The 26471-nt window shown below is 40.3% G+C and overlaps 1 protein-coding gene across 1 annotated transcript in view; it reads left to right on the top strand.

Annotated features, from left to right (window-relative positions):
* Positions 1-25410, top strand: part of LOC141410262 (uncharacterized) — a 30212-nt gene extending 4802 nt beyond the window's left edge. The window contains exons 2-3 of the mRNA XM_074039141.1: positions 21681-22243; positions 23852-25410. Coding sequence (XP_073895242.1) covers positions 21681-22243; positions 23852-25410 — 2122 coding nt within the window. The remainder of the gene's footprint in view (positions 1-21680; positions 22244-23851) is intronic.
* Positions 25411-26471: the final 1061 nt, after the last annotated feature.

Raw genomic sequence — 26471 nt, 5'->3', positions numbered from 1 at the left:
AGCCATAAGCAATCACTTGAAAGTACAAACCTTTTTGGTAATAGTAAGTACATGGAATAATACAAAATTTTGTAAGCTGTAACCTACTCTTATCCTAAGTAGAATCCTAAATGATGAACCAATTAAACATAACTACAACAACTTTTCAAAACATATACAGTAAAATAAGATATAAATATAAAAAACAAAAAGTTACAAAGTGGAGGGATGAAGTTAAGGCATAGAGTTTTTATTAGTTTTCTTTTTGCTTTCTTGCTTGTTTGTGGAGTGTTAAGTTGTTGTCAGGTAAAAATAATGAGTTGTATGACCATATTTGCAAGCCTCATGGTCACCTCAAAACAAAAAACAAAATGGATACACAAAAAATAAAGAGGAAGAAACTAAATCATGTCATGAGAGAAATTCACCTTTTCTAAAGGAAGACAGGTAGGAAAGACAGGCAGACAGAAAAGGAGAGGAAAGAAAGGAGCGGGGGAGGGAGGGAGGGAGGGAGGGAGGGAGGGAGGATGGAAGGAAGGAAGGAAGGAAGGAAGGAAGGAAGGAAGGAAGGAAGGAAGGAAGGAAGGAAGGAACCACAAAACGACCAGAAAACAAATAAGAAAATGGCAGGAGTAAGTCCTTACTTGTCGATAATAACATTGAATAGAATAAATTCCTAATTAAAAGATATAGAGTGGCTGAATGGATTGAAAAACTAGACCCAATGATCTCTTGCCTACAAGAAACATACTTCACCTATAAAGAGGCAGAGAGACTGAATATAAAGGGATGGAAAATGATATTCCATGCCAATGGAAACGAAAAGAGAGTAGTAGTAGCTATACTGACACCAGGCAAAATAGGTTTCAAGACAAAAGCTTTGAGAAGAGACAAAGGGTGTGGCAACTCCAAGATGTCCAAATAGGAACAGCTCTGATCTGCAGCTCCCAGCATGATTGACACAGAAGATGGGTGATTTCTGCATTTCCAACTGAGGTACCCAGTTCATCTCATTGGGACTGGTTGAACAGTGGGTGCAGCCCACAGAGGGTGAACCAAAGCAGGGTGAGGCATTGCCTCACCTGGGAAACAAAGGGTTCAGGAGATTTCCATTTCCTAGCCAATGGAAGCCATGACAGATCATACCTGGGAAAATGGGACACTCCTGCTCAAAATACTGCGCTTTTCCAACAGTCTTAGCAAATGGCACACCAGGAGATTATATCCTGCTCCTGGCTTGGGAGGTCCCACGCCCACGGAGACTTGCTCACTGCTAGTACAGCAGTCTGAGATCGATCAGTGCTGCAGCAGCCTGGCAGGGGGAAAGGTGTATGCCATTGCTGAGGCTTGAGTAGGTAAACAAAGCGGCCAGAAAGCTGGAACTGACTGGAGCCCACCTCAGCACCACAAGGCTTGCTGCCTCTATAGGCACCACCACTGGGGGTAGGGCATAGCTAAAAAAAAAGGCAGCAGAAAACTTCTGCAGACTTAAATGTCCCTGTCTGACAGCTCTGAAGAGAGCAGTGGTTCTCCCAGCATGGTGTTTGAGCTCTGAGAACAGATAGACTGCCTCCTGAAGTGGGTCCCTGATCCCCACATAGCCTAACGGGTAGACACCTCCCAGTAGGGGCCAACTGACACTTCATACAAGTGGGTGCCCTCTGGGACAAAGCTTCCAGAGGAAAGATCAGGCAGCAATATTTGCTGTTTTGCAATATGTGCGTTCTGGGGCCTCTGATGGTGATACCCAGGCAAACAGGGTCTGAAGTGGACCTCCAGCAAACTCCAACAGACCTGAGGAACCTGACTGTTAGAATGAAAACTAACAAACAGAAAGGAATAGCATCAACAAAAAGGACATCCACACCAAAACCCCATCTGTAGGTCACCAACATCAAAGACCAAAGGTGGATAAAACCACAAAGAAAGGGAGAAACCAGAGCAGAAAAGCTGAAAATTCTAAAAACCAGAGTGCCTCTTATCCACAAAAGGATCACAGCTGTTGCCAGCAACAGAACAAAACTGAATGGAGAATGACTTTGATGAGTTGACAGAAGTAGGCTTCAGAAGGTCGGTAATAACAAACTACTCTGAGCTAAAGGAAGATGAATGAACCCATTGCAAGGAAGCTAAAAATCTTGAAAAACAATAGATGAAAGATTAACTAGAATAAACAGTGTAGAGAAGACCTTAAGTGACCCAATGGAGCTGAGAACCATGGCACGAGAACTACATGGTGCCTGCACAAGCTTCAGTAGCCAATTCGATCAAGTGGAAGAAATGGTATCAGGGATTGAAGATCAAATTAATGAAATATGAAGGTTAAATTAATGAAATATAGTGAGAAGAGAAGTTTAAACAAAAAAGAGTAAAAAGTAATGAACAAAGCATGCAAGAAATATGGGACTATGTGAAAAGACCAAATCTACATTTGACTGGTGTATCTGAAAGTGATGGGAAGAATGAAACCAAGTTGGAAAACACCCTTCAGGATATAATCCAGAAGAACATCCCCAATCTAGCAAGGAAGCCAACACTCAAATTCAGGAAATACAGAGAACACCACAAAGATGCTCCTTGAGAAGAGCAACCCCAAGACACACAAATGTCAGATTCACCAAGGTTGAAATGAAGGAAAAAATGTAAACGGCAGTGAGAGAGAAATGTCAAGTTACCCACAAAGGGAAACCCATCAGACTAACAGCAGATCTCTCAGCAGAAACTCTACAAGCCAGAAGAGAGTGGGGGCCAATATTCAACATTTTTGAAGAAAAGAATTTTCAACCTAGAATTTCATATCCAGCCCAACTAAGCTTCATAAGTAAAGGAGAAATAAAATCCTTTAAAGACAAGGAAATGCTGAGAGATTTTGTCACCACCAGGCCTTCCTTACAAGAGCTCCTGAAGGAAGCAGTAAACTTGGAAAAAAACAACCACTACCAGCCACTGCAAAAACATGCCAAATTGTAAAGCCCATTGATGCTATGAAGAAACTGCATCAACTAATGGGAAAAATAATCAGCTAACATCATAATGACAGGATCAAAATCACACATAACAATGCTAACCTTAAATGTAAATGGGCAAAATGCCACAATTAAAAGACACAGACTAGAAAATTGGATAGAGTCAAGACCCATCAGTGTGCTGTATGTACTCAGGAGACCAATCTTATGTACAAAGACACACATAGGCTCTAAATAAAGGGATGGAGGAATATCTACCAAGCAAATGGAAAGCAAAAAGAAGCAGGGGTTGCAATTGTAGTCTCTGATAAAACAGACTGTAAACCAACAAAGATCAAAAGAGACCAAGAAGGCCATTACATAATGGTAAGGGATCAATTCAACAAGAAGAGCTAACTATCTTAAACATATATGCATCAAAGACAGGAGCACCGAGATGCATAAGGCAAGTCCTTAGAGACCACAAAGAGACTTAGACTCCCACACAACAATAGTGGGAGATTTTAAAACCCCATTACCAATATTAGACAGATCAATGAGACAGAAAGTTAACAAGAATATCCAGTACTTGAACTCAGCTCTGCACCAAGCAGAACTAATCAACATGTACAGAACTTTCTACCCCAAATCAACAGAAAATACATTGTTCTCAGCACCACATCACACTTATTCCAAAACTGACAACATACTTGAAAGTAAAGTACTCCTCAGCAAATGCAAAAGAAGAGAAATCACAAAAAACTGTCTATCAGACCACAGTGCAATCAAATTAGAACTCTGGAATGAGGATTGAAACCACACAACTACTTGAAACTACATGAACAAACTGCTCCTGAATGACTACTAGGTAAAAAATGAAATGAAGACAGAAACAAAGATGTTTTTTGAAACCAGTGAGAACACAGATATAACATACCAGAATCTCTGGGACACATTTAAAGCAGTATGTAGAGAGAAATTTATAGCACTAAATGCCCACAAGAGAAAGTAGGAAAGATCTAAAATCAACACCCTAACATCACAATTAAAAGAACTAGAGAAGCAAGAGCAAACAAATTCAAAAGCTAGCAGAAGGCAATAAATAATTAAGATCAGAGCAGAACTGAAGGTGATGGAGACACAAAAACCATTAAAAAAAAATTTGATGAATCCAGGAGCTGGATTCTTGAAAAGATAAACAAAATTGGTAGATTGCTAGCAAAACAAATAAAGAAGAAAAGAGAGAAGAATCAAATGGATGCAATAAAAAATAAAGGGGATATCACCATCGATCCCACAGAAATACTACCATCAGAGAATACTATAAACACTTCTACACAAATAAACTAGAAAATCTAGAAAAAATGGATGAGTTCCTGGGCACATACAGCCTCCCAAGACTAAACCAGAAAGAAGTGGAATATCTGAATAGACCAATAACGGCTCTGAAACTGAGGCAATAATTAATAGTCTACGAACCGAAAAAAGTCCAGGAGCAGATGGAATCACAGCCAAATTCTACCAGAGGTACAAACAGGAGTAGCCATTATTCCTTCTGGAACTATTCCAATCAACAGAAAAAGAGGGACTCCACCCTAACTCATTTTATGAGGCTAGCATCATCCTGATACCAAAGCCTGGCAAACACAAAGCAAACAGAGAATTGAGAATTTTAGACCAATACTCCTGATGAACATTGATGCAAAAATCCTCAATAAAATACTGGCAAACCAAATCCAGCAGCACATCAAAAAGCTTATCCACCATGATCAAGTTGGCTTCATCCCTGGGATGCAAAACTGGTGCAACATATGCAAATGAATAAATGTAATAGATCACATAAACAGAACCAAAGACAAAAACCACATGAATATCTCAATAGATGCAGAAAAGGCCTTTGACAAAACTCAACAGCCCTTCATGCTAAAAACTCTCAATAAGCTCGGTATAGATGGAATGTATCTCAAAGTAATAAGAGCTATTTATGACAAACCCACAGCCAATATCATATTGAATGAGCAAAAACTGGAAGCATTCCCTTTGAAAACCAGCACAAGGCAAAGATGCCCTCTCTCACCACTCCTATTCAACATAGTGTTGGAAGATCTGGCCAGGGCAATCAGGCAAGAGAAAGAAATAAAGGATAATCAGTTAGGAAAAGAGGGAGTCAAATTGCCCCTGTTGGCAAATGACATGATTGTATATTTAGAAAACCCCATCATCTCAGCCCAAAATCTCCTTAAGCTGATAAGCAACTTCAGCAAAGTCTCAGGATACAAAATCAAGGTGCAAAAATCACAGTCATTCCTATATACCAATAACAGACAAATAGAGAGCCAAATCATGAGTGAACTCCCATTCACAATTACTACAAAGAGGATAAAATACCTAGGAATCTGATTTACAAGGGATGCAAAGGACCTCTTCAAGGAGAAATACAAACCACTGCTCAATGAAATAAAAGAGGACACAAATAAATGGAAGAACATTCCATGCTTATGGATAGAAAGAATCAATATCGTGAAAATGGCCATACTGCCCAAGGTAATTTATAGATTCAATGCCATCCCCACTAAGCTACCAATATCTTTCTTCACAGAATTGGAAAAAACTACTTTAAAGTTCATATGAAATGAAAAAAGAGCCTGTATTGCCAAGACTATCCTAAGCAAAAAGAACAAAGCTGGACGCATCACACTACCTGACTTCAAACTATACTACAAGACTACAGTAACCAAAACAGCATGGTACTGGTACCAAACAGATATATAGACCAATGGAAAAGAATAGAAACCTCAGAAATAACACCACATATCTACCGCCATCTGATCTTTGACAAACCTGACAAAAACAAGAAATGGGGAAAGGATTCCCTATCTAATAAATGGTGCTGGGTAAACTGGCTAGCCATATGTAGAAAACTGAAACTGGATCCCTTCCTTACATCTTTTTTTTTTTTTTTTTTTTTTTTTTTTTGAGATGGAGTCTTTGCTCTGTCACCCAGGCTGGAGTGCAGTGGCGCGATCTCAGCTCACTGCAAGCTCCGCCTCCTGGGTTCACGCCATTCTCCTGCCTCAGCCTCCCAAGTAGCTGGGACTACAGGCGCCGGCTACCTTGCCCAGCTAATTTTTTTGTATTTTTAGTAGAGATGGAGTTTCACCATGTTAGCCAGGATGGTCTCAATCTCCTGACCTTGTGATCCGCCTGTCTCAGCCTCCCAAAGTGCTGCGATTACAGGCGTGAGCCACCACACCTGGCCCCTAACATCTTATACAAAAACAAATTCAAGATGGATTAAAGACTTAAATGTTAGACCTGACATCATAAAAACCCTAGAAGAAAACCTAGGCAACACCATCCAGGACATAGGCATTGGCAAAGACTTCATGACTAAAACACCAAAAGCAATAGCAACAAAAGCTAAAATAGACAAATGGGATCTAATTAAACTAAAGAGCTTCTGTACAGCAAAAGAAACTACCATCAGAGTGAACAGGCAACCTACAGAATGGGAGAAAATTTTTGCAATCTACCTATCTGACAAAGGGCTAACATCCAGAATCTACAAAGAACTTAAACAAATTTACAAGAAAAAACAAATAACCCCATCAAAAAATGGGTGAAGGATATAAACAGACATTTATCAAAAGAAAATATTTATGCAGCCAACAAACTTATGAAAAAATGCTCATCATTACTGGTCATCAGAGAAATGCAAATCAAAACCACAATGAGATACCATCTCATGCCAGTTAGAATAACAATCATTAAAAAGTCAGGAAACAACAGATGCTGCAGAGGATGTGGAGAAATAGGAACACTTTTACACTGTTGGTGGGAGTGTAAATTAGTTCAACCATTGTGGAAGACAGTGTGGCAATTCCTCAAGAATCTAGAACTAGAAATACCATTTGACCCAGCCATCCCATTACTGGGTTTATACCCAAATGATTATAAATCATTCTACTATAAAGACACATTCACATGTATGTTTATTGCAGCACTAACCCCCAATAGCAAAGACTTGGAACTAACCCAAATGTCCATCAGTGATAGACTGGATTAAGAAAATGTGGCACATATCCACCATGGAATACTATGCAGCCACAAAAAAGGATGAGTTCATGTCCTTTGCAGGGACATGGATGAAGCTGGAAACCATCATTCTGAGCAAACTGTCACAAGGACAGAAAACCACACACTGTATGTTCTCACTCATAGGTGGAAATTGAACAATGAGAACACTTGGACACAGGGCAGAGAACGTCACACACTGGGGTCTGTCATGGGGTTGGAGGTTGGGGGAGGGATAGCATTAGGAGAAATATCCAGTGTAAATGATGAGTTAATATGTGCAGCAAACCAACATGGCACATGTATGCCTATGTAAGAAACCTGCACATTGTGCCATGTACCCTAGAACTTAAAGTATAAAAAAATAATAATAAAAATAAAGAAAAAAAAGAGACAAAGAAAGTCACTATATAATGATAAACAAGTCAATTCAGCAAGTGCATATAACTATTTTAATTATGTATGCACCCAACTCTGGAGCACACAGATATATAGGGCAAATATTAGAGTTAAAGGAGAGAGATAGGTTCCAGTACAATAATAGCTGGAGACTTCAACACCCCCAACTTTCAGCATTGGATAAATTTTTCAGACAGAAAACCAACAAAGAAACAACACATTTAATCTGTCCTGTAGACAAGATGGATCTAATAGATATTTACAGAATATTTCAACCATCAGCTACAGAATACACATTCCCCTCAAAAGATGCCTCAATCTCAGGACAAACCATATGTCAGGTCACAAAACATACCTTAAGAGATTTTTAAAAATTGAAATAATATGAAGTATTTTCTCTGACCACAATGGAATAAAAGTAGAAATTAGTAACAAGAGGAATTTTGGAAATTATACGAATACATGGAAATTAAACATGATGTTCCCGAATGACCATTTGGCTGATAAAGAAACTGGGATGGAAATTGAAAACTTCCTTGAAGCAAATGATAATGGAAACACAACATACCAAATCTAGGGGATACAGCAAAAGCAGTAGTGAGAGAGCAGTTTATAACTATAAGCACCTACAACTACAAAAAGAAAAAACTTCAAATAATCTAATGATGCCTCTTAAAGAACCAAAAAAGCAAAAGCAAACCAAACCCAAAATTGGAAAAGAAACAATAAAGATCAGAGCAGGAATAAATGAAATTGAAAAGAAGAAAACAATACAAAATACCATTGAAATAAAAAATGGGTTCTTTTGGAAACGATAAAATTGACAATCCTTTAGCTACAGTAAGAAATAAAGAGAAGAGATTCAAATAAAATCAGAAATGAAAGAAAAGATATTATAACCGATACTCCAGATATTCAAAAGAACATTAGTGGCTACCATGAACAAGTATACACCAATAATTCGGAAAATCTAGAAGAAATGGACAAATGCATAGACTCAAACAACCTACTAAAATTGAACCAGGAAGAAATCTAAAACCTGAACAGACCAATAACAAGTAGCAAGATCAAAGCCATAATAAAAAGTTTCCCAGCAATGGAAAACCTGTGACCCAATGGCTTCACTGCTGAAGTCTACCAAGCATCTGAAGAACTAATGCCAAGCCTACTCAAACTATTCCAAAAAAACAAAGAAGAAGGGATTTCTTCTAAACTCATTCCATGAGGCTAGTATTACCCTGATACCCAAACTAGACAAAGATACATTAAAAAAACCCAATATCTCTGATGAATATTGATGCAAAAATCCTCAACAAAATACTAGCAAACCAAATTTAATAATACATTAGTAAGATTATTTACCATGACCAAGTGGGATTTATCCCAGAGATGCAAGGATGGTTCAACATAGGCATATCAATCAGTGTAATACATATCAACGGAATGAAGACTAAAAATCATGTGATCATTTAAATTGATGCTGAAAAAGCATTTGATAAAATTCAACAGCCCATCATGATTAAAAAAAAAAAAAAAAAAAAAAAAAACCTCAAAAGACTGGCTAGAAGGAATAAAGCTCAATATAATGAAAGCCATATATGACAGACTAACAGCTAGTATACCAAATGGGGAAAACCTGAAAGTCTTTCCCCTAAGATCTGGAACATCACAAGGCTGCACACTTTAATCATCTGGAATATGACAAGGATGCCAACTTTAACCACTGTTTTTCAACATAGTACTGGAAGCCCTAGCTAGAGCTATCACACAAGAGAAAATAATTAAAGGACATACGATTTGGAATGAAAGAAGTCAAATTATCCTTGTTTGCAGAAGATATAATATTATATTTGAAAAACAAAGATTCCACGAAAAAATATTAGAACTGATAAACAAATTCTGTAAACTTGCAGGATAAAAAATCAACCTGCAAATATCAGCAGCATTTCTACGTGCCAACAGTGAACATTCTGAAAAAAGAAATTAAAAAAAAATCCAATTTATAAAAGCCTTGATATGGTTTAACTATGTGTTCCCACCCAAATCTCTCTCAAATTTTAATCTCCATATGTCAAGGGAGGGACCTGGTGGGAGGTGATTGTATTATGGGAGGCAGTTTCCTTCAGGCTGATCTGGTGGTATAGAGTGAGTTCTCATGAGATCTGATGGTTTAAAAGCGTATGGTAGTTCCCACCCCTCCTGCCATCATGTAAGATGTGTCTTGCTTTCTCTTCCCCTTCTGCCATGATTGTAAGTTTCCTGAGGCCCCCCAGCCATGCAAAACTGTGAGTCAATTAAATATTTTTTCTTCATAAGTTACCCAGTCTCAGGTACTTCTTTATAGCAATGAGAAAATGGATTAATACTAGCCTCAAATAAAGTTAAATGCCTATTATTAATAAAAGAAGTGAAAAAGCTCTATAATTATAACCATAAAACACTGATGAAAGAAATTGAAGAGGACACAAAAAGCTAGTAAAATCTTCCATGTTCATGGACTGAAAATAATAATATTGTTAAAATATCCATATTCCTCTAAGCAATATACAGATTCAATTCAATCCCTGTAAAAATACCATCGACATTCTTCATAGAATTCGGAAAAAAAAATCCTGAAATTCATTTGGAACCACAAAAGACCCAGAATAGCCAAAGCTATCCTAAGCAAAAATAACAAAACTGGAGGAATCACATTACCTGACTTCAAATTATACTACAGAACTATAGTAAACAAAGCAGTACCTTTACTGGCACAAAAACAGACACATAGACCAATGGAACAGATTAGAAATCTGAGAAACAAACCCACACAGCTACCTCAACTCATTTTTTACAAAGGTGCCAAGCACATCCACTGGGAAAAAGAGAGTCTCTTCAGTAACTGGTAATGAGAAAACTGGATATCCACATGCAGAAGAATGAAACTAGGCCCCATCTCTTGCCATGTACAAAAATCACATCAAAATAGACTAAAGACTTAAACCTAAGACCACAAACTATTAGACTACTTAACAAAAACATTGGGGAAAATCTCCAGGACATTAGTCTGGACAAAAATTTCTTGAGCAATACCCCATAAGCATAGACAACTAAAATGAAAATGGACAAATGGGATCACATCACGTTAAAAAGCTTCTATACAGCAAAGAATACAATCAACAAAGTGAAGAGACAACCCACTGAATGGAAGAAAATACTTGCAAAATACCCACCTGACAAAGGATTAATAACCAGAATATATAAGAAGCTCAAACAACTTTATAGGAAAAAATTCTATTCTTCCAGTTTAAAAATGGGCAAAAGATTTGAATAGACATTTCTCAAAAGAAGACACACAAATGGGAAACAGGTATATGAAACGGTGCTCAACATCATTGGTCGTCAGATAAATACAAATCAAAACTACAATGAGATATCATCTCACCTCAGTTAAAATGGGCTATATCCAAAAGACAGGCAATAATAAACGCTGGTGAGCATGTGGAGAAGAAGAAACCCTCGTGCACTGGTGACAATGAACATTAGCATACCCACTATGGAGAACAGTTTGAAGTTTCCCCAAAAATCTAAAAATAGAACCAGCATACAATCCAGCAATCCCACTGCTGGGTATAACCCCCAAAGAAAGAAAATCAGTCTATTGAAGAGACATCTGCACTTCCATGTTTGTTGCAGCACTGTTCACAATAGTCAAGAGTTGGAAGCAATCTAAATGTCCAACAACAGATGAATGGGTAGAGAAAATGTGGTTCTTACATACAATTGAGTACTATACAACTATCAAAATGAAGGAGATTGTTATTTTCAACAACATGGATGGAACTGGAGATCATTATATTAAGTGAAATAAGTGAGGGGCATAAAGATAAACATTGCATGTTCTCATTTATTTGTGAGATCTAAAACTGAAACAATTGAACTCATGGACATTAAGAGTAAAATGATGGTTACAAGCAGCTGTGAAGGGTAGTAGGAGGCTGGGGAAGAGGTGGGGATGGTTAAAAGTTCAAAAAAAGAGAATGAATAAGGCCTACTATTTGGTAGCAAAACAAGGTGACTACAGTCACTAGTAAATTAATTGTACATTTAAAAATAACTAAAAGAATGTAATTGGATTGTTTGTAACACAAAGGATGAATGCTCAAGGCAAAGGATACTCCATTTACCATGATGTGATTATTTTACATTGCATGCCTGTATCAAAACATTTCATGTACCCTCTGAATGTAGACACCTACTATGTACCCACGAAAATTAAAAATAATTTTTTAAAAAAATAAAACATAGTTAATTGAACAACAAAAGTAAAATAAAATTATACAACTAATATTTTCTATTGAAAATGAAACTAAATTGGAAAATATACAGATATATAGAAAATATACAAATATTGAAAAATTAGCAACCTACTTCTTAATAATTAATAGGTCAAGAAAAACTAAATTTTTCAATGTTTTGAGCTAAATAATAAAACATATATTATAAATATGTATGAGATACAGATAAAGTAGTCTTTAGATCTTAGTAAGAAGAAGAATCTCAAAATAATATTATAAGAATTCACCTTAAAAAGCTAGAAAAAGAAATTTAAAATAAGTAGAAGTATGGAAATATAAAGATTAGAGTACAAGTTGAATAAATAGGCAATAATCAAACAATACAGAAAATCAATAAAATAGAATTTACAAAGACTAATAAAATTGATAAAGTTCTAGCTAGAATGATCAGGAACAGAGAGGATACAAATAAATTTAATGACTTAAGCAAAATACACAAATTCCTTGAAAGACACAAATTATAAAAACTAAGAAAAATAGAAATAAAAGACTGAAATAAAACCTTATTTTTAAAGTAATTGAATTTGTAAATTTGTATTCAAACACACACCCCCCCACACACACACACAAATGACAGACCCCAGGTCCAATCAATTTAATTCATCACATGAACACAATATATGAGAAAACACATATGGTCACCTAATAGATGCAGAAAGAGCATTTGAGAAATCCAACAATTCTTCATAGTAAAAACTGTTAGGAAACTAGGAGAAGCAGGAAACTCCCTCACTTGAAAAAGGGCATCTACCAAAAAACAACTCAACATCATTTTTAATGACAAAAGATTGATTGCCTTCACCCTAAGATCAGTAACAAGGTAAAGATACTCACTTTCTCCTCATTCAACATTGTATTGCATAAAGAATAGGGAAGAAAAATCAACACAATAAAGAATAGGGAAGAAAAAAAGGCATACAGCCTTGAAAAAAAGAAATTAAAACTTTCTTTATGCAAAGACAGCATAACCATTTACTGAGACACTACTAATGAATCTGCAAAAACAAAAAACAAAAACAAAACAAAAAACAGGTATTAAAACTAACAGATCAGTTATTAAGAATCTAGGACAAAAAAGTCAATAAATGAAACTTAATTGCATTTCCACAAATTAGCAATGAACAATTGAAAAATAAAAATGTTATCTTTGAAAATCTTATTTACAATAGCATCTCAAAACATGAACTACTTAGGGACACATTTAATTTTTAAAAGTGTATAACACCTCTGTATTGAAGCTACACAAAGGAATTAAAGAAGACCTAAAGAAATGGGGAAATATACTATGTTCATGCAATAGGAAACTCAAAATTTTTTAATGTTAATTTCCACAAATACAGTTTCAAGATAATTACAGTCAAAATCCCTAGAATGATTTGTTCATAAAATTGACAAGTTGATTCTAAAAATGTGAGTAAGAATGCACAGAACATAGACGAACCAAAATTTTTTTTTAAAGTACATATTTGGAAGATTTATAGTAGCAACTTTCAGAATAGAGAACCACAGCCCAATCTCACACTACACACAAAACTTAATTTGAGATGGTTTAAAATCCAAAGGTGAAAGGTGGGCACTATCACCATTGGCTCTTTTGACTATCCTACATTTGTGTATTTGAGATTCATCACTGTCTCATGTTCTCCCTACAGCCTTCCTCCATACTGAACATGAAAACATTGGAGGTTTCTTCCTCTCAATTGCAATCCCATTGCAGTCTCTTCTTCTGCAAATTACTGTGTTCAGTTCACCTTTATTGGTGTTTTAGTTGTTCTCTTACTCTTGGCCACATATTTGCTCTTACAGATGATTATATCTATTGTGTTTAGATTAGCTAGTTTAATCCTCAGAAGACCATCTAAATTGCTAAGTTCTTGGAATTACATTATTGGGTTTCCTATATCCTGGTACTAAGGAGAACGTTCACCGTTTTTCGGTCTATAAATTAACCATGTATTTGTGTTTTGTCATTATCTATATGAACCTTGACAAATATTAGACTATAGATTCCATTTAGGGGAAAGAAAAGTGGGGACTTCCATTCCATGGATTAAACTACATACCACCTGCCACAGTCTGGTTACAAAAGTACCTTCATTCTTGAATGATGGCTGCATTCTAAATCCTTTCTCTGCATGCCTATGAGGTTATAGCAAAAGGCTGCATAACACTGAGTCTGAAAAGAGCTTCCATGCTAAGGAGCCTACAGCATGCATGGAGAGTCATGAAATCATCCCTTCTTGGATAATATTTCTTGGATACAACTGGAAGTTTTCATGCACCGATGACCAAATTTGTGTTCATATGGGCAGCCATTTATATTGTGCAACCTAATCTTTGGTTTGATGGCTCAGCAGCCAGGGGTAATACACCTGTAATCATGGCTTGACTCACCTACCACTCACTGCCTTCACAGCTGTACTCTGTACTGGATTAATCATTTCCCTTTCAAAAGAGGATCTTTACCCGCTAGCAAGACTAATAAAGAAGAAAAGAGAGAAGAATCAAACAGACACAATAAAAAAATGATAAAGGGGATATCACCACTGACCCCACAGAAATACAAACTGCCATCAGAGAATACTATAAACACCTCTATGCAAATAAACTAGAAAATCTAGAAGAAATGGATAATTTCCTGGACACATGCACTCTCCTAAGACTAAACCAGGAAGAAGTTGAATCCCTGAATAGACCAATAGCAGGATCTGAAATTGAGGCAATAATTAACAGCCTACCAACCAAAAAAGTCCAGGACCAGATGGATTTACAGATGAATTCTACCAGAGGTACAAGGAGGAGCTGGTACCATTCCTTCTGAAACTATTCCAACCAACAGAAAAAGAGGGAATCTCCCTAACTCATTTTACGAGGCCAACATCATCCTGATACCAAAGTCTGGCAGAGATACAACAAAAAAAGAGAATTTTAGACCAATATCCCTGATGAACATTGATGCAATAATCTTCAATAAAATACTGGCAAACTGAATCCAGCAGCATATCAAAAAGCTTATCCACCTTGATCAAGTGGGCTTCATCCCTGGAGTGCAAGGCAAGTTCAGCATATGCAAATCAATAAATATAATCCAGCATATAAACAGAATCAAAGACAAAAACCACATGATTATCTCAATAGATGCAGAAAAGGCCTTTGACAAAATTCAACAGCCCTTCATGCTAAAAATTCTCAACAAATTTGGTACTGATGGAACATATGTCAAAATAATAAGAGCTATTTATGACAAACCCACAGCCAATATCATACTGAATGGACAAAATTTTGAAGCATTCCCCTTGAAAACTGGCACAAGACAGGGATGCCCTCTCTCACCACTCCTATTCAACATAGTGTTGGAAGTTCTGGCCAGGGCAATCAGGCAAGAGAAAAAAATAAAGGCTATTCAATTAGGAAAATAAGAAGTTAAATTGTCTCTGTTTGCAGATGTCATGATTGTATATTTAGAAAACCCCATTGTCTCAGCCCAAAATTTTGTCAAGCTGATAAGCAACTTCAGCAAAGTCTCTGGATACAAAATTGATGTGCAAAAATCACAATCATTCTTATACACCAAAAACAGACAGAGAGCCAAATCATAAATGAACTCCCATTCACAATAGGTTCAAAGAGAATAAAATACCTAGGAATCCAACTTACAAGGGATATGAAGGACTTCTTCAAGGAGAACCACAAACCACTGCTCAGTGAAATAAAAGAGGACACAACCAAATGGAAGATCATTCCATGCTCATGGATAGGAAGAATCCATATCATGAAAATGGCCATACTGTCCAAGGTAATTTATAGATTCAATGCCATCCCCATTAAGCTACCAATTACTTTCTTCACAGAATTGGAAAAATTACTTTAAAGTTCATATGGAACCAAAAAAGACCCCTCATTGCCAAGACAATCCTAAGTCAAAAGAACAAAGCTGGAGGCATCATGCTACCTGACTTCAAACTATACTACAAAGCTACAGTAACCAAAACAGCATGGTATTGGTACCAAAACAGAGATATAGACCAATGGAACAGAACAGAGCCCTCAGAGGTAATACCACGCATCTACAACCATCTGATCTTTGAAAAACCTGACAAAAACAAGAAATGGGGAAAGCATTCCCTGTTTAATAAATGGTGCTGGGAAAACTGGCTAGCCATAAGTAGAAAGCTGAAATTGGATCCCTTCCTTACTCTTTATACAAAAATTAATTCAAGATGGATTAGAGACTTAAATGTTAGACCTAAAACTATAAAAACCGTAGAAGAAAACCTAGGCAATACCATTCAGGAAATAGGCATGGGCAAGGACTTCTTGTCTAAAACACCAAAAGCAATGGCAACAAAAGCCAAAATTGACAAATGGGATCTAATTAAACTAAAAAGCTTCCTCACAGCAAAAGAAAATACCATCAGAGTGAACAGGCAACCTACAGAATGGGAGAACATTTTTGCAATCTACTCATCTGACAAAGGGCTAATATCCAGAACCTACAAAGGACTCAAACAAATTTACAAGAAAAAAACAAACAACCCCATCAAAAAGTGGGTAAAGCATATGAACAGACACTTCTCAGAAGAAGACATTTATGTAGCCAACAGACACATGAAAAAATGCTCATCATCACTAGCCATCAGGGAAATGCAAATCAAAACCACAATGAGATACCATCTCACACCAGTTAGAATGGCAATTAAAAAGTCAGGAAACAACAGATGCTAGAGAGGATGTGGAGAAATATGAACACTTTTACACTGTTAGTGGGACTGTAAACTAGTTCAACCATTGTGGAAGACAGTGTGGTTCCTCAAGGATCTAGAACTAGAAATACGATTTGACCCAGCCATCCCATTACTGGGGATATACCGAAAGGATTATAAATCATGCTGCTATAAAGGCACATGCACAAGTATGCTTATGGCGGCACTATTCACAATAGCAAAGACTTGGAACCAACCCAAATGTCCATCAATGACAGACTGGATTAAGAAAATGTGGCACATATACACCATGGAATACTATGCAGCCATAAAAAAAAAAGATGAGTTTGTGTCCTTTGTAGGGACATGGATGCTGCTGGAAACCATCATTCTCAGCAAACTATTGCAAGAACAGAAAACCAAACACCACATGTTCTCACTCATAGGTGGGAAATGAACAATGAGAACACTTGGACACAGGAAGGGGAACGCACCGGGGACTGTTGTGAGGTGGGGGAGGGGAGAGGGATAGCATTAGGAGATATACCTAATGTAAATGACAAGTTAATGGGTGCAGCACACCAACATGACACATGTATACATATGTAACAAACCTGCACATTGTACACATGTACCCTAGAACACAAAGTATAATAATAATAACAAAAAAAGTCTTTACTGCTTTGTTTGGATATGATTTTGCAAGTCAGAGGTTTGAATTATTCTTTTCATAATAAATGACAGAACTAGTCTTAAAAACATGAAAGAGCTTTTCTACAAAAAGGAATTGTGCTTCCTCTCCATATTTGAAAAGTGAATGCTCCTTATTGCAAATTTAGTTCTTAAGTTATATATCAAAAGAAAGGATACTCTAAAGTAAGATGATATTGGGTAGTTGTTTTCATATGTGCTCACAGATAGCTCAGATGTTTCTTAGGGTTTTCCCAGGAATGAGAATATAAAAATTAGTCAATTTCTCTAGGCCTGGCCCCAGACCCCAATCTCACCCACATCCCCACATTAGCTAGGGAAGCTTTGCCTTCAGCCAGAGATGTACCTTAAAATGAATGAAACTAAGCTTCAAAAATCCTCACTTTAACACACCCTTCTAAGACCCCCAGCAATGTATTCATGTGGTTATAAGTTTTGTAAAATTTGAAAAAGTAAAAATTTGTAACCACAATTAGTTAAGGAGACTTTCTCTTTCTATTATAACTTACCCATCATATTTCCTGTGATGTCAGGTGACACTGGAGTGGTCATGGACTGTTTAAGAGAATAAGGTTAAGAAAAAAATTCAGAGGTAAATTTTGTTTAGTTTTCATGGGATATATGTATAAGCTTCACAGCCATGTCTACGTATGAGTGAGTTATTGCTGGCTATCCCATTGCAGGAATGGTATCCACAAACGCTACCATCACTCATCATGCCACTTCACTTAGCATTATGACACTAAAGTGTAGGGTTAGAGATGGTATAGTGATATGAAATGTCCTATGAAAGACACCAACCTATAAAGCTGAAGCTAGTTTGTGTAAAATTATTCCAATTATCAGACATGCAAAAATATAAGTAGATCCTTCAGTTCTAATCTATGCCTAGTCTAGAGTATAATCTCTACATTTAGAGAGGGGCAGAGAGATAATCAAGCAATCAATTAGTAAATTTAAAAATACATATATGTATATGTGGTGATAGTGATACTTCTGTAAAAAGTAAAGCAAGGAAGGGAAAGCAAGGATGAACTGTTAAACAGCATGGTTAGGAAAACAAGGTACCATTTGATCTGCTATTTTGAAATAACGATATGGAATATGCCAAGTGTCAACATTTGTTAAGCCTACTATGAGTTAGGTACTAGTGACACAACTGTAAACTATATACAAATAATCGTTCCTTTAATGGAGCTTACAGAATCGAGGGTTATGCCACCAATAAACAGGCAATTGTAATTTGGCACATAATTTGACATGGTGGTGGGAAACTTGAAGGGGCCACTAACTTAAAGAATGATGGAATTTTTACTGGTAGAAATAACTTTTATGCCAAAACCTAAAGAATAAGGAATTATCATCAATAAGGAGAAAGGGAGGGAGAAGAACAATTCAAATATAAAGAACAAGATGCAAATGGCCAGAGGCTAGAGAAAGAAAATATGCACTGAACAGAGAACTGAAAATGGTTTAATAAAAGCTGTTGGGAGCAAGCCCCCCAAAATCTGGCCATAAACTGGCCCCAAGACTGGCCATAAACAAAATCTCTACAGCACTGTGACATGTTCATAATGGCCCTAACACCCAAGCTGGAAGGTTGTGGGTTTAAGGGATTGAGGGCAAGGAACACCTGGCCCCCACAGGGCAGAAAACTGCTTAAAGGCATTCTTAAGACACAGACAATAGCATGAACGATTTATGTCTTAAGGGCATGTTCCTGCTGCAGTTAACTAGCCCAACCTATTCATTTAATTTGGCCCATCCCTTCCTTTCTCATAAGGGATACTTTTAGTTAATTTAATATCTATAGAAACAATGCTAATGACTGGTTTGCTGTTAATAAATATGTGAGTAAATCTCTGTTTGGGGCTCTCAGCTCTGAAGGCTGTAAGATCCCTGATTTCCCACTTCACATCTCTATATTTCTGTGAGTGTGTCCTTAATTCCTCTATCGCTGCTGGGTTAGGGTCTCCGCGACCAAGCTGGTCTCAGTAAGTGGTGTCCATTCATGGGGGCTCAAATCCAGGTCAAAGGGTCACCAGAGTGATGATTGGAATGGAAAACTAGCTGGAGGACACCCAAGTACTCTTAAAGCAATCGCTGTGGTGAGTAAGAAGGGGAGCTCAGAACATCAGGGTAACAATGGGATAGGCATGGGGTCTGGTTCGTTCCTCCTTGGAACGTTTTCACACTAATGACGAGGAGGAACAAGAGTATAACGAAGTAACTGAAGAGGTTACAGAGTACATTTATTTGCCAGCTAAAGCTAAAGTGGCATAGGAAGGAGAGGTTCATCCCTACACTTCTACACCCCCTCATTATTAGTTTGAAGAAAATCACTCCCGAGATCTTTCTCTTCCAGAAGACACTGTGTGAAAAGTAGTTGCCCCAGTGACTGTTCGAGCAGCGCCTTGAGCAATGGCTCTTAGTTCTATTCAGGCAGGAATTCAGCAAGCTAGACTAGAGGGTGATTTAGAGGCTTGGCAGTTCCCTGTTAGAATACACCCCCCAGATCAAGAGGGAAATATTATAGCTACTTTTAAGCCTTTTCCTTTTAAATTACTCAAAGAATTAAAATAAGCAATAAGTCAGTATGGACCAGGTTCTCCTTTTGTAATGGGACAGTTAAAGAATATTACTGTTTCCAGCTGGATGATTCCTACTGACTGGGACACTCTTACTTGAGCTTGTCTAACTCCTACTCAGTTCTTACAATTTAAAACTTGGTGGGCAGATGAAGCTTCCATTCAGGCTGCCTGCAATGCCCAGGGCCAACCTCAAATTAATATAACTGTAGACCAACTTTTGGGGGTTGGCAGCTGGGCTGGTTTAGATGCACAACTGGTCATGCAGGATGATGCCATAGAACAGCTTAGAAGAGTGTGCATTAGAACTTGGGAAAAAATCACTTCAGGTGGGGAACAATACCCTTCCTTTAGTGCTATAAAACAGGGACCCAGAGAACCATATGTTGATTTTATAGCTTGGCTACAGGAGTCTCTTAAAAAGATGATTGCAGATTCGGCTGCTCAGGATATAGCGTTGCAGTTATTAGCTTTCAACAATGCCAATCCCAATTGCCAGGCTGCTCTGCGACCTATCAGACGGAAAGCACATTTAGTTGATTATATCAAGGCCTGTGATGGTATTGGAGTGAAAGGACACAAAGATAGATGTGTACCCGCCCCCCACCCGCTACACCCTTGTTCTGCTCTCTAATCTTTGCACATACCAGAGATTTCGTAAGTTCTGTGAGTACCTGGTTTTCTGCACGTACCAGAGATTTTGTTTTGCACATACCAGAGATTTTGTAAGTTCTGAGGCAAGGTCACAGACATGTTTAAGTAAGATAAACTCTTGCTGCCATAAACCTACTCTCCCACCTCAAAGTTTGAACCAAAATATCAGAAATGGCAGGAACCAATCATAGTTAGCCAAATCGCCTTGTTCAAACACTAGCCAATCATATATCTGATTTGTATAATAACTCTATGCCCACTTTTCTTAGACTATATAACATTGTTCGGAGCTGAGTGGGGGAGCTCTCCTGCCCATCTCGTTTCACGAGCGAGGGAGAGTTCCAGGTTCGAACCTGTAATAAAGATCCTTGCTGCTTAGCTTTGACTCTGGACTCTGGCGGTCTTCTTCGGGGAATAAACAGTCTGGGCATAACAAATGGGGGCTCGTCCGGGATTTCCCCCAAGCCCACCAGACCCCCAAGTCAACGGATCTTAATCTGTAGGTAAGCCGGCTTTGTCACTGTCTCTGTCTTTGTCTCTGTCTGTCTCCCTGAAATTTCGCAAAATCCATAATCTGTAATCTGTATTGGTCTGTTCTGTAAGTGGCACGGTCTTGGCGGACGCGCTAGAAGACAGCCACTCGGGACTGGTGGGAGACGTTCCCCAGTGCCCATCTGGGGGCCTCCATCCTTGGTTGCCCCGTCTGACTCAGGTCGGAAGTCCGACACGCGCTCGCGAATGCTCATCGTTATTACTGTCTGTCCATTATTGTTAAGTGTTAAGTGTAAGCCCAAAACGAAACATAAAACCTTTTCTTCCCCTTCCAGGACTGGACCTGTCGGATACTCCCCTCTGCTTCACACTCATTTTCGTCCCACCTTCTCTTTGTAGGAGCAGTCCAAAGATGGGCAACAACCAGAGCACGCCGCTCTCACTCCTTGTTACCAATTTTAAGGTTGTGAAGGCTCGGGGGTGTAACTTAAGCGTAGAACTAAAGAAGGGAAAGCTAGTTACTTTCTGCCGTTCGGAGTGGCCCTCTTTCAGCGTAGGGTGGCCCTCCGAAGAAACTTTCTGTCTCTCTATTATTACTAAGGTAAAAACTAAGATTTTCCTGCCAGGGCAGTCAGGACATCCTGATCAAATTCCTTATATTCTAGTGTGGCAGGATCTTGTGGAAAACCCAGCACCCTGGATAACTCCATTCATCCCTGAGCCCTGCAAAGTCCTAGTAACGCGACCTACAAGACAAAAGACTCCATCTGCTCCCTCGGCCCCTGTGCTGCCGGACAGCCAGGACCCCCTAACATTAGAACCCACATTTCCCCCACCATATCCGCACCTTATCCCGCAGGACCCAGTCCCCCAGAGTGGTGCTTCCGTAGAGGGAAACCGAGAAGCGGAAGCAGCCGAGAGCAAAAGTAACCTGGGGGGGCCGGCCGGCCGAACACGAGGCCGCGTACAGCGGGACCAAGCTTCCCGACTCCCTGACTCCACTGTAGCCCTGCCTCTCAGAGAAATAGGATCGCTCGATGATACCGGGCTCTCCCGTCTCATGTATTGGCCTTTTTCCACCAGTGATTTATACAATTGGAAGTCCCAAAATGCTCGGTTCTCAGATAATCCCAAAGATCTAACCTCGTTGTTAGACAGTGTCATGTTTACTCACCAGCCGACCTGGGATGACTGTCAACAGCTCCTCCGAATCCTGTTCACAACGGAGGAGCGGGAAAGAATCCAAGTTGAGGCCAGAAAACTGGTTCCAGGAGATGACGGCCAGCCAACTGCAAATCCTGACCTCATTAATGCGGCTTTCCCTTTGACCCGGCCCAGATGGGACTACAACACGGCAGAAGGTAGGGGACGACTGCTCATTTATCGCCAGACTCTAATGGCGGGTCTCCGGGCTGTAGCTCGCAAGCCCACCAATTTGGCTAAAGTATATTCTGTGTTACAAGGTAAGACAGAAAGCCCCCCTGTGTATTTAGAGAGATTAATGGAAGCCTTCAGACAGTTTACCCCTATGGACCCGGAAGCACCAGAAAATCAGGCAGCGGTAGTAATGTCCTTTGTAAACCAGGCAACACCAGATATTAAAAGAAAACTCCAGAAATTAGAAGGTTTAGAGGGAAAGCAGATTCAGGACCTCCTTCAGATGGCCCAGCGAGTTTATAATAATAGGGATACTCCAGAAGAAAAACAGTTCAAGGCAACCAAAGAAATGACCAAAGTCTTAGTAGCAGCTTTCCCCCAGGCAGGAAATGGCCAAAACAGAAAGCAGAAAAAGCAAGGCCCTAGGCAAGGATTAGAAAAAGATCAGTGTGCTTATTGCAAGGAACGTGGCCACTGGATTAAAGACTGCCCAAAGAAACGGAGACCAGCTAACCCTACCTCCATACTCGTTACCCAGGACTCTGACTAGGGAGGACGGGGTTCGGACCCCCTCCCCGAACCCAGGGCAACTTTGCAAGTGGAGGGGTCCCCAGTTCGCTTCTTGGTCGATACTGGGGTGGAACGCTCAGTCCTAACCAAACCAATTGGAAAAATGTCTAAGAAAACATCCTGGGTGCATGGTGCCACAGGCATCAAAAAATACCCCTGGACAACCCAGAGGACTGTAGACTTAGGAACGGGAAAAGTCTCCCATTCCTTCCTAGTCATCCCAGAGAGCCCCTGCCCTCTACTAGGGAGGGACTTGCTAACAAAGATGGGGACCCAAATCCACTTTGAGCCAGAAGGGCCCAAGATAACTGATTCCCAAAACAGGCCAATATCTATCCTGACTGTCACCTTAGAAGATGAGTACCGACTCCATCAAGAGCAAAAGCCCCCCGATCAGGGAATTGACTCTTGGCTCCAGCGTTTCCCTGAAGCATGGGCAGAAACTGGGGGCTTGGGGCTAGCTAAACATCGACCTGCCATATTTGTGGAAGTTAAGCCAGGGACGGACCCGGTTCAGGTTCGGCAATATCCTATGCCCCTGGAGGCAAGAGAAGGAATTATGCCCCATATCCGCCGACTCCTAGACCAGGGAGTCCTACGGGCTTGCCACTCATCCTGGAATACTCCACTGTTACCTGTTCGTAAACCCAACAGTACGGACTACAGGCCAGTACAGGATTTAAGAGAAGTTAATAAAAGGGTCATGGACATACATCCCACTGTGCCCAATCCATACACCCTTCTGAGTGCCTTACATCCCAAAAAACAGTGGTATACCGTTCTTGATCTAAAAGACGCTTTCTTCAGCCTTCCTCTGGCTCCCAAAAGTCAAGAACTCTTTGCATTTCAATGGACGGATCCTGAGAGGGGCATCAACGGTCAGCTAACATGGACCAGACTGCCACAAGGGTTCAAGAACTCGCCAACCCTGTTCGATGAAGCCCTTCATGAAGATCTGGGTGAGTACCAGGGGCAACACCCTGAAATAACTCTTTTGCAATATGTTGATGATCTCTTAATAGCGGCCAGGTCCCCGGAAACTTGTGTTCAAGGGACTGAGGACCTCCTGAAGACTCTGGGGGAGCTAGGCTACCGAGCCTCAGCAACAAAGGCTCAGATCTGCAAGTCGGAGGTAACTTATCTGGGGTACCTATTAAAAGGGGGGCAACGCTGGCTAACCAAAGCCCGAAAGGAAACAGTCCTACGCATCCCTAGACCCCAGTCAACACGGCAAGTGAGAGAATTCCTGGGGTCGGCAGGGTTCTGTAGGTTATGGATACCCGGATTTGCTGAGTTAGCCAAGCCCCTATACCAGGCAACAAAGGAACGGCAGCCCTTCAATTGGACGGAAGAGGCTGAGCTGGCCTTTCAGCAAATCAAAACTGCCTTGTTATCAGCTCCCGCGCTGGGGCTCCCTGATGTCTCCAAGCCCTTCCACTTATACGTGGATGAAAGTAAGGGTGTTGCAAAAGCCGTGTTAACACAGTACCTAGGCCCCTGGCAGAGGCCAGTTGCCTATTTGTCAAAAAAATTAGATTCAGTGGCTGCTGGCTGGCCACCCTGCCTCCGGATAATCGCGGCGACCGCCCTAATGGTCCAAGACGCTGATAAACTTATCATGGGGCAAAAGTTGCGCGTTATAACCCCGCATGCCATTGAAGGCGTCCTCTGGCAGCCGCCAGACCGATGGATGAGTAACGCCCGGCTCACCCACTATCAAGGACTGCTGTTAAACCCCCTCAGAATAACTTTTCTGCCCCCAACCTCTTTAAACCCTGCTTCACTGCTGCCAAATCCAGACTTGGACGCCCCGTCCCATGAGTGCACTGAGATACTGGCTCAGGTTCATGGGGTGCGGGAGGACCTGCAAGATCGTCCGCTCCCCGACACAGAACTCACCTGGTTCACTGATGGCAGCAGCTATGTCCACCAAGGCCAGCAGTATGCAGGAGCGGCTGTAACGTCAGAGACTGAGGTAATCTGGGCGGAACCCTTGCCTCCAGGGACATCGGCCCAAAGAGCCGAACTGATAGCCCTTACACAGGCCCTCACCCTAGGGGCAGAGAAAAAACTAACAGTATACACGGATAGCCGCTATGCTTTCGCTACTGCGCACATACGTGGGGCCATCTACAGAGAAAGGGGACTATTAACAGCCGAAGGCAAAGAAATAAAAAACAAGCAAGAGATCCTAGCTCTATTAACTGCTTTGTGGAAACCAAAGAAATTGGCTATCGTACATTGCCCTGGGCATCAGAAACCAACTACGCCAATTGCTCGAGGCAACTTCTTAGCCGACCAAACCGCAAGGAGCATAGCAAAAGCTCCCAGTCAGCTCCTCGCGCTCCAGCTCCCCGATACTGGCCCGCGAAATTTGCCATGTTTTCCCGACTATACCGAACAGGATCGCGAATGGATGAACACGCTTCCCCTAAAACAGGTTAAAAATGGGTGGTGGACTGATATAAATGACCAAACCATCCTACCAGAAAAATTAGGACGGCAGGTGTTGGAACACATCCACCGGACAACCCACCTGGGTGCCCGGCGAATGATGGACTTAATCAGGCACGCCGTTTAGAATCAGGCGCATAGCTGAACTGGCCAGCGATGTCACAACAAATTGCAAAGCCTGCCAACTAAACAACGCTTGCCCCCAAACCCAGACCACCGCAGGAATTAGGTGTAGAGGAACTAGGCCTGGTATCTATTGGGAAATAGACTTTACTGAGATAAAGCCTGGAAAATATGGGTATCAGTACTTACTTGTCTTTGTAGATACTTTTTCAGGATGGACAGAAGCGTTCCCAACTAAGAGAGAAACTGCTCAGGTTGTAGCAAAGAAAATTTTGGAAGAAATCCTCCCCAGGTATGGCTTTCCCATCCAAATAGGGTCAGACAATGGACCAGCCTTCGTTGCTAAGGTAAGTCAGGATTTGGCTTCCATTCTGGGGGCAAATTGGAAATTACATTGTGCTTATAGGCCCCAAAGCTCAGGACAGGTAGAAAGGATGAATCGGACTCTGAAGGAGACCTTAACTAAATTGACCATGGAGACTGGCGCTAATTGGGTAGTACTTCTCCCCTACGCTCTGTTCCGGGCCCGAAATACCCCTTACAGACTAGGCCTCACACCATATGAAATCATGTATGGCAGACCCCCACCCCTGGTCCCCAGTCTAAAAGATGACTTACTCAAACCTGAAACTGAAAATGTCTCTGAGCTCCTGTTCTCCTTACAAGCCTTACAGAAAATTCACCAGGAAATTTGGCCCAGACTACGAGAACTGTACGAGGCAGGACCTCCGCCGATGCCTCATCCGTTCCAGCCGGGAGACTGGGTCCTAGTCAAGCGCCACCGGCAAGAAACTCTTCAACCCAGGTGGAAAGGACCACTGCAAGTACTCCTGACTACTCCCACCGCTCTCAAAGTAGAAGGCATCACTTCGTGGATCCACTACACACATGTCAAACCAGTGGACCCAACATCCGACCTTCTCGAGCCGTCTGGAGCACCGGTTACATGGACTGTAGACAAAGCTAAGAACAATCCCTTAAAGCTAACCCTGCTCCGTCATCCCCATAGCCGTAACCATGTCTAGCTTACCTATGCTTTTATGCCTTATGCATCTGACTCTCCTC

This window comes from Macaca fascicularis, chromosome 5 (assembly GCF_037993035.2).
Source record: "Macaca fascicularis isolate 582-1 chromosome 5, T2T-MFA8v1.1".
Classification (NCBI taxonomy): domain Eukaryota; kingdom Metazoa; phylum Chordata; class Mammalia; order Primates; family Cercopithecidae; genus Macaca; species Macaca fascicularis.
Note: the sequence above shows the minus strand (reverse complement) of the source record. Positions and strands in the feature narration are given on the sequence as shown.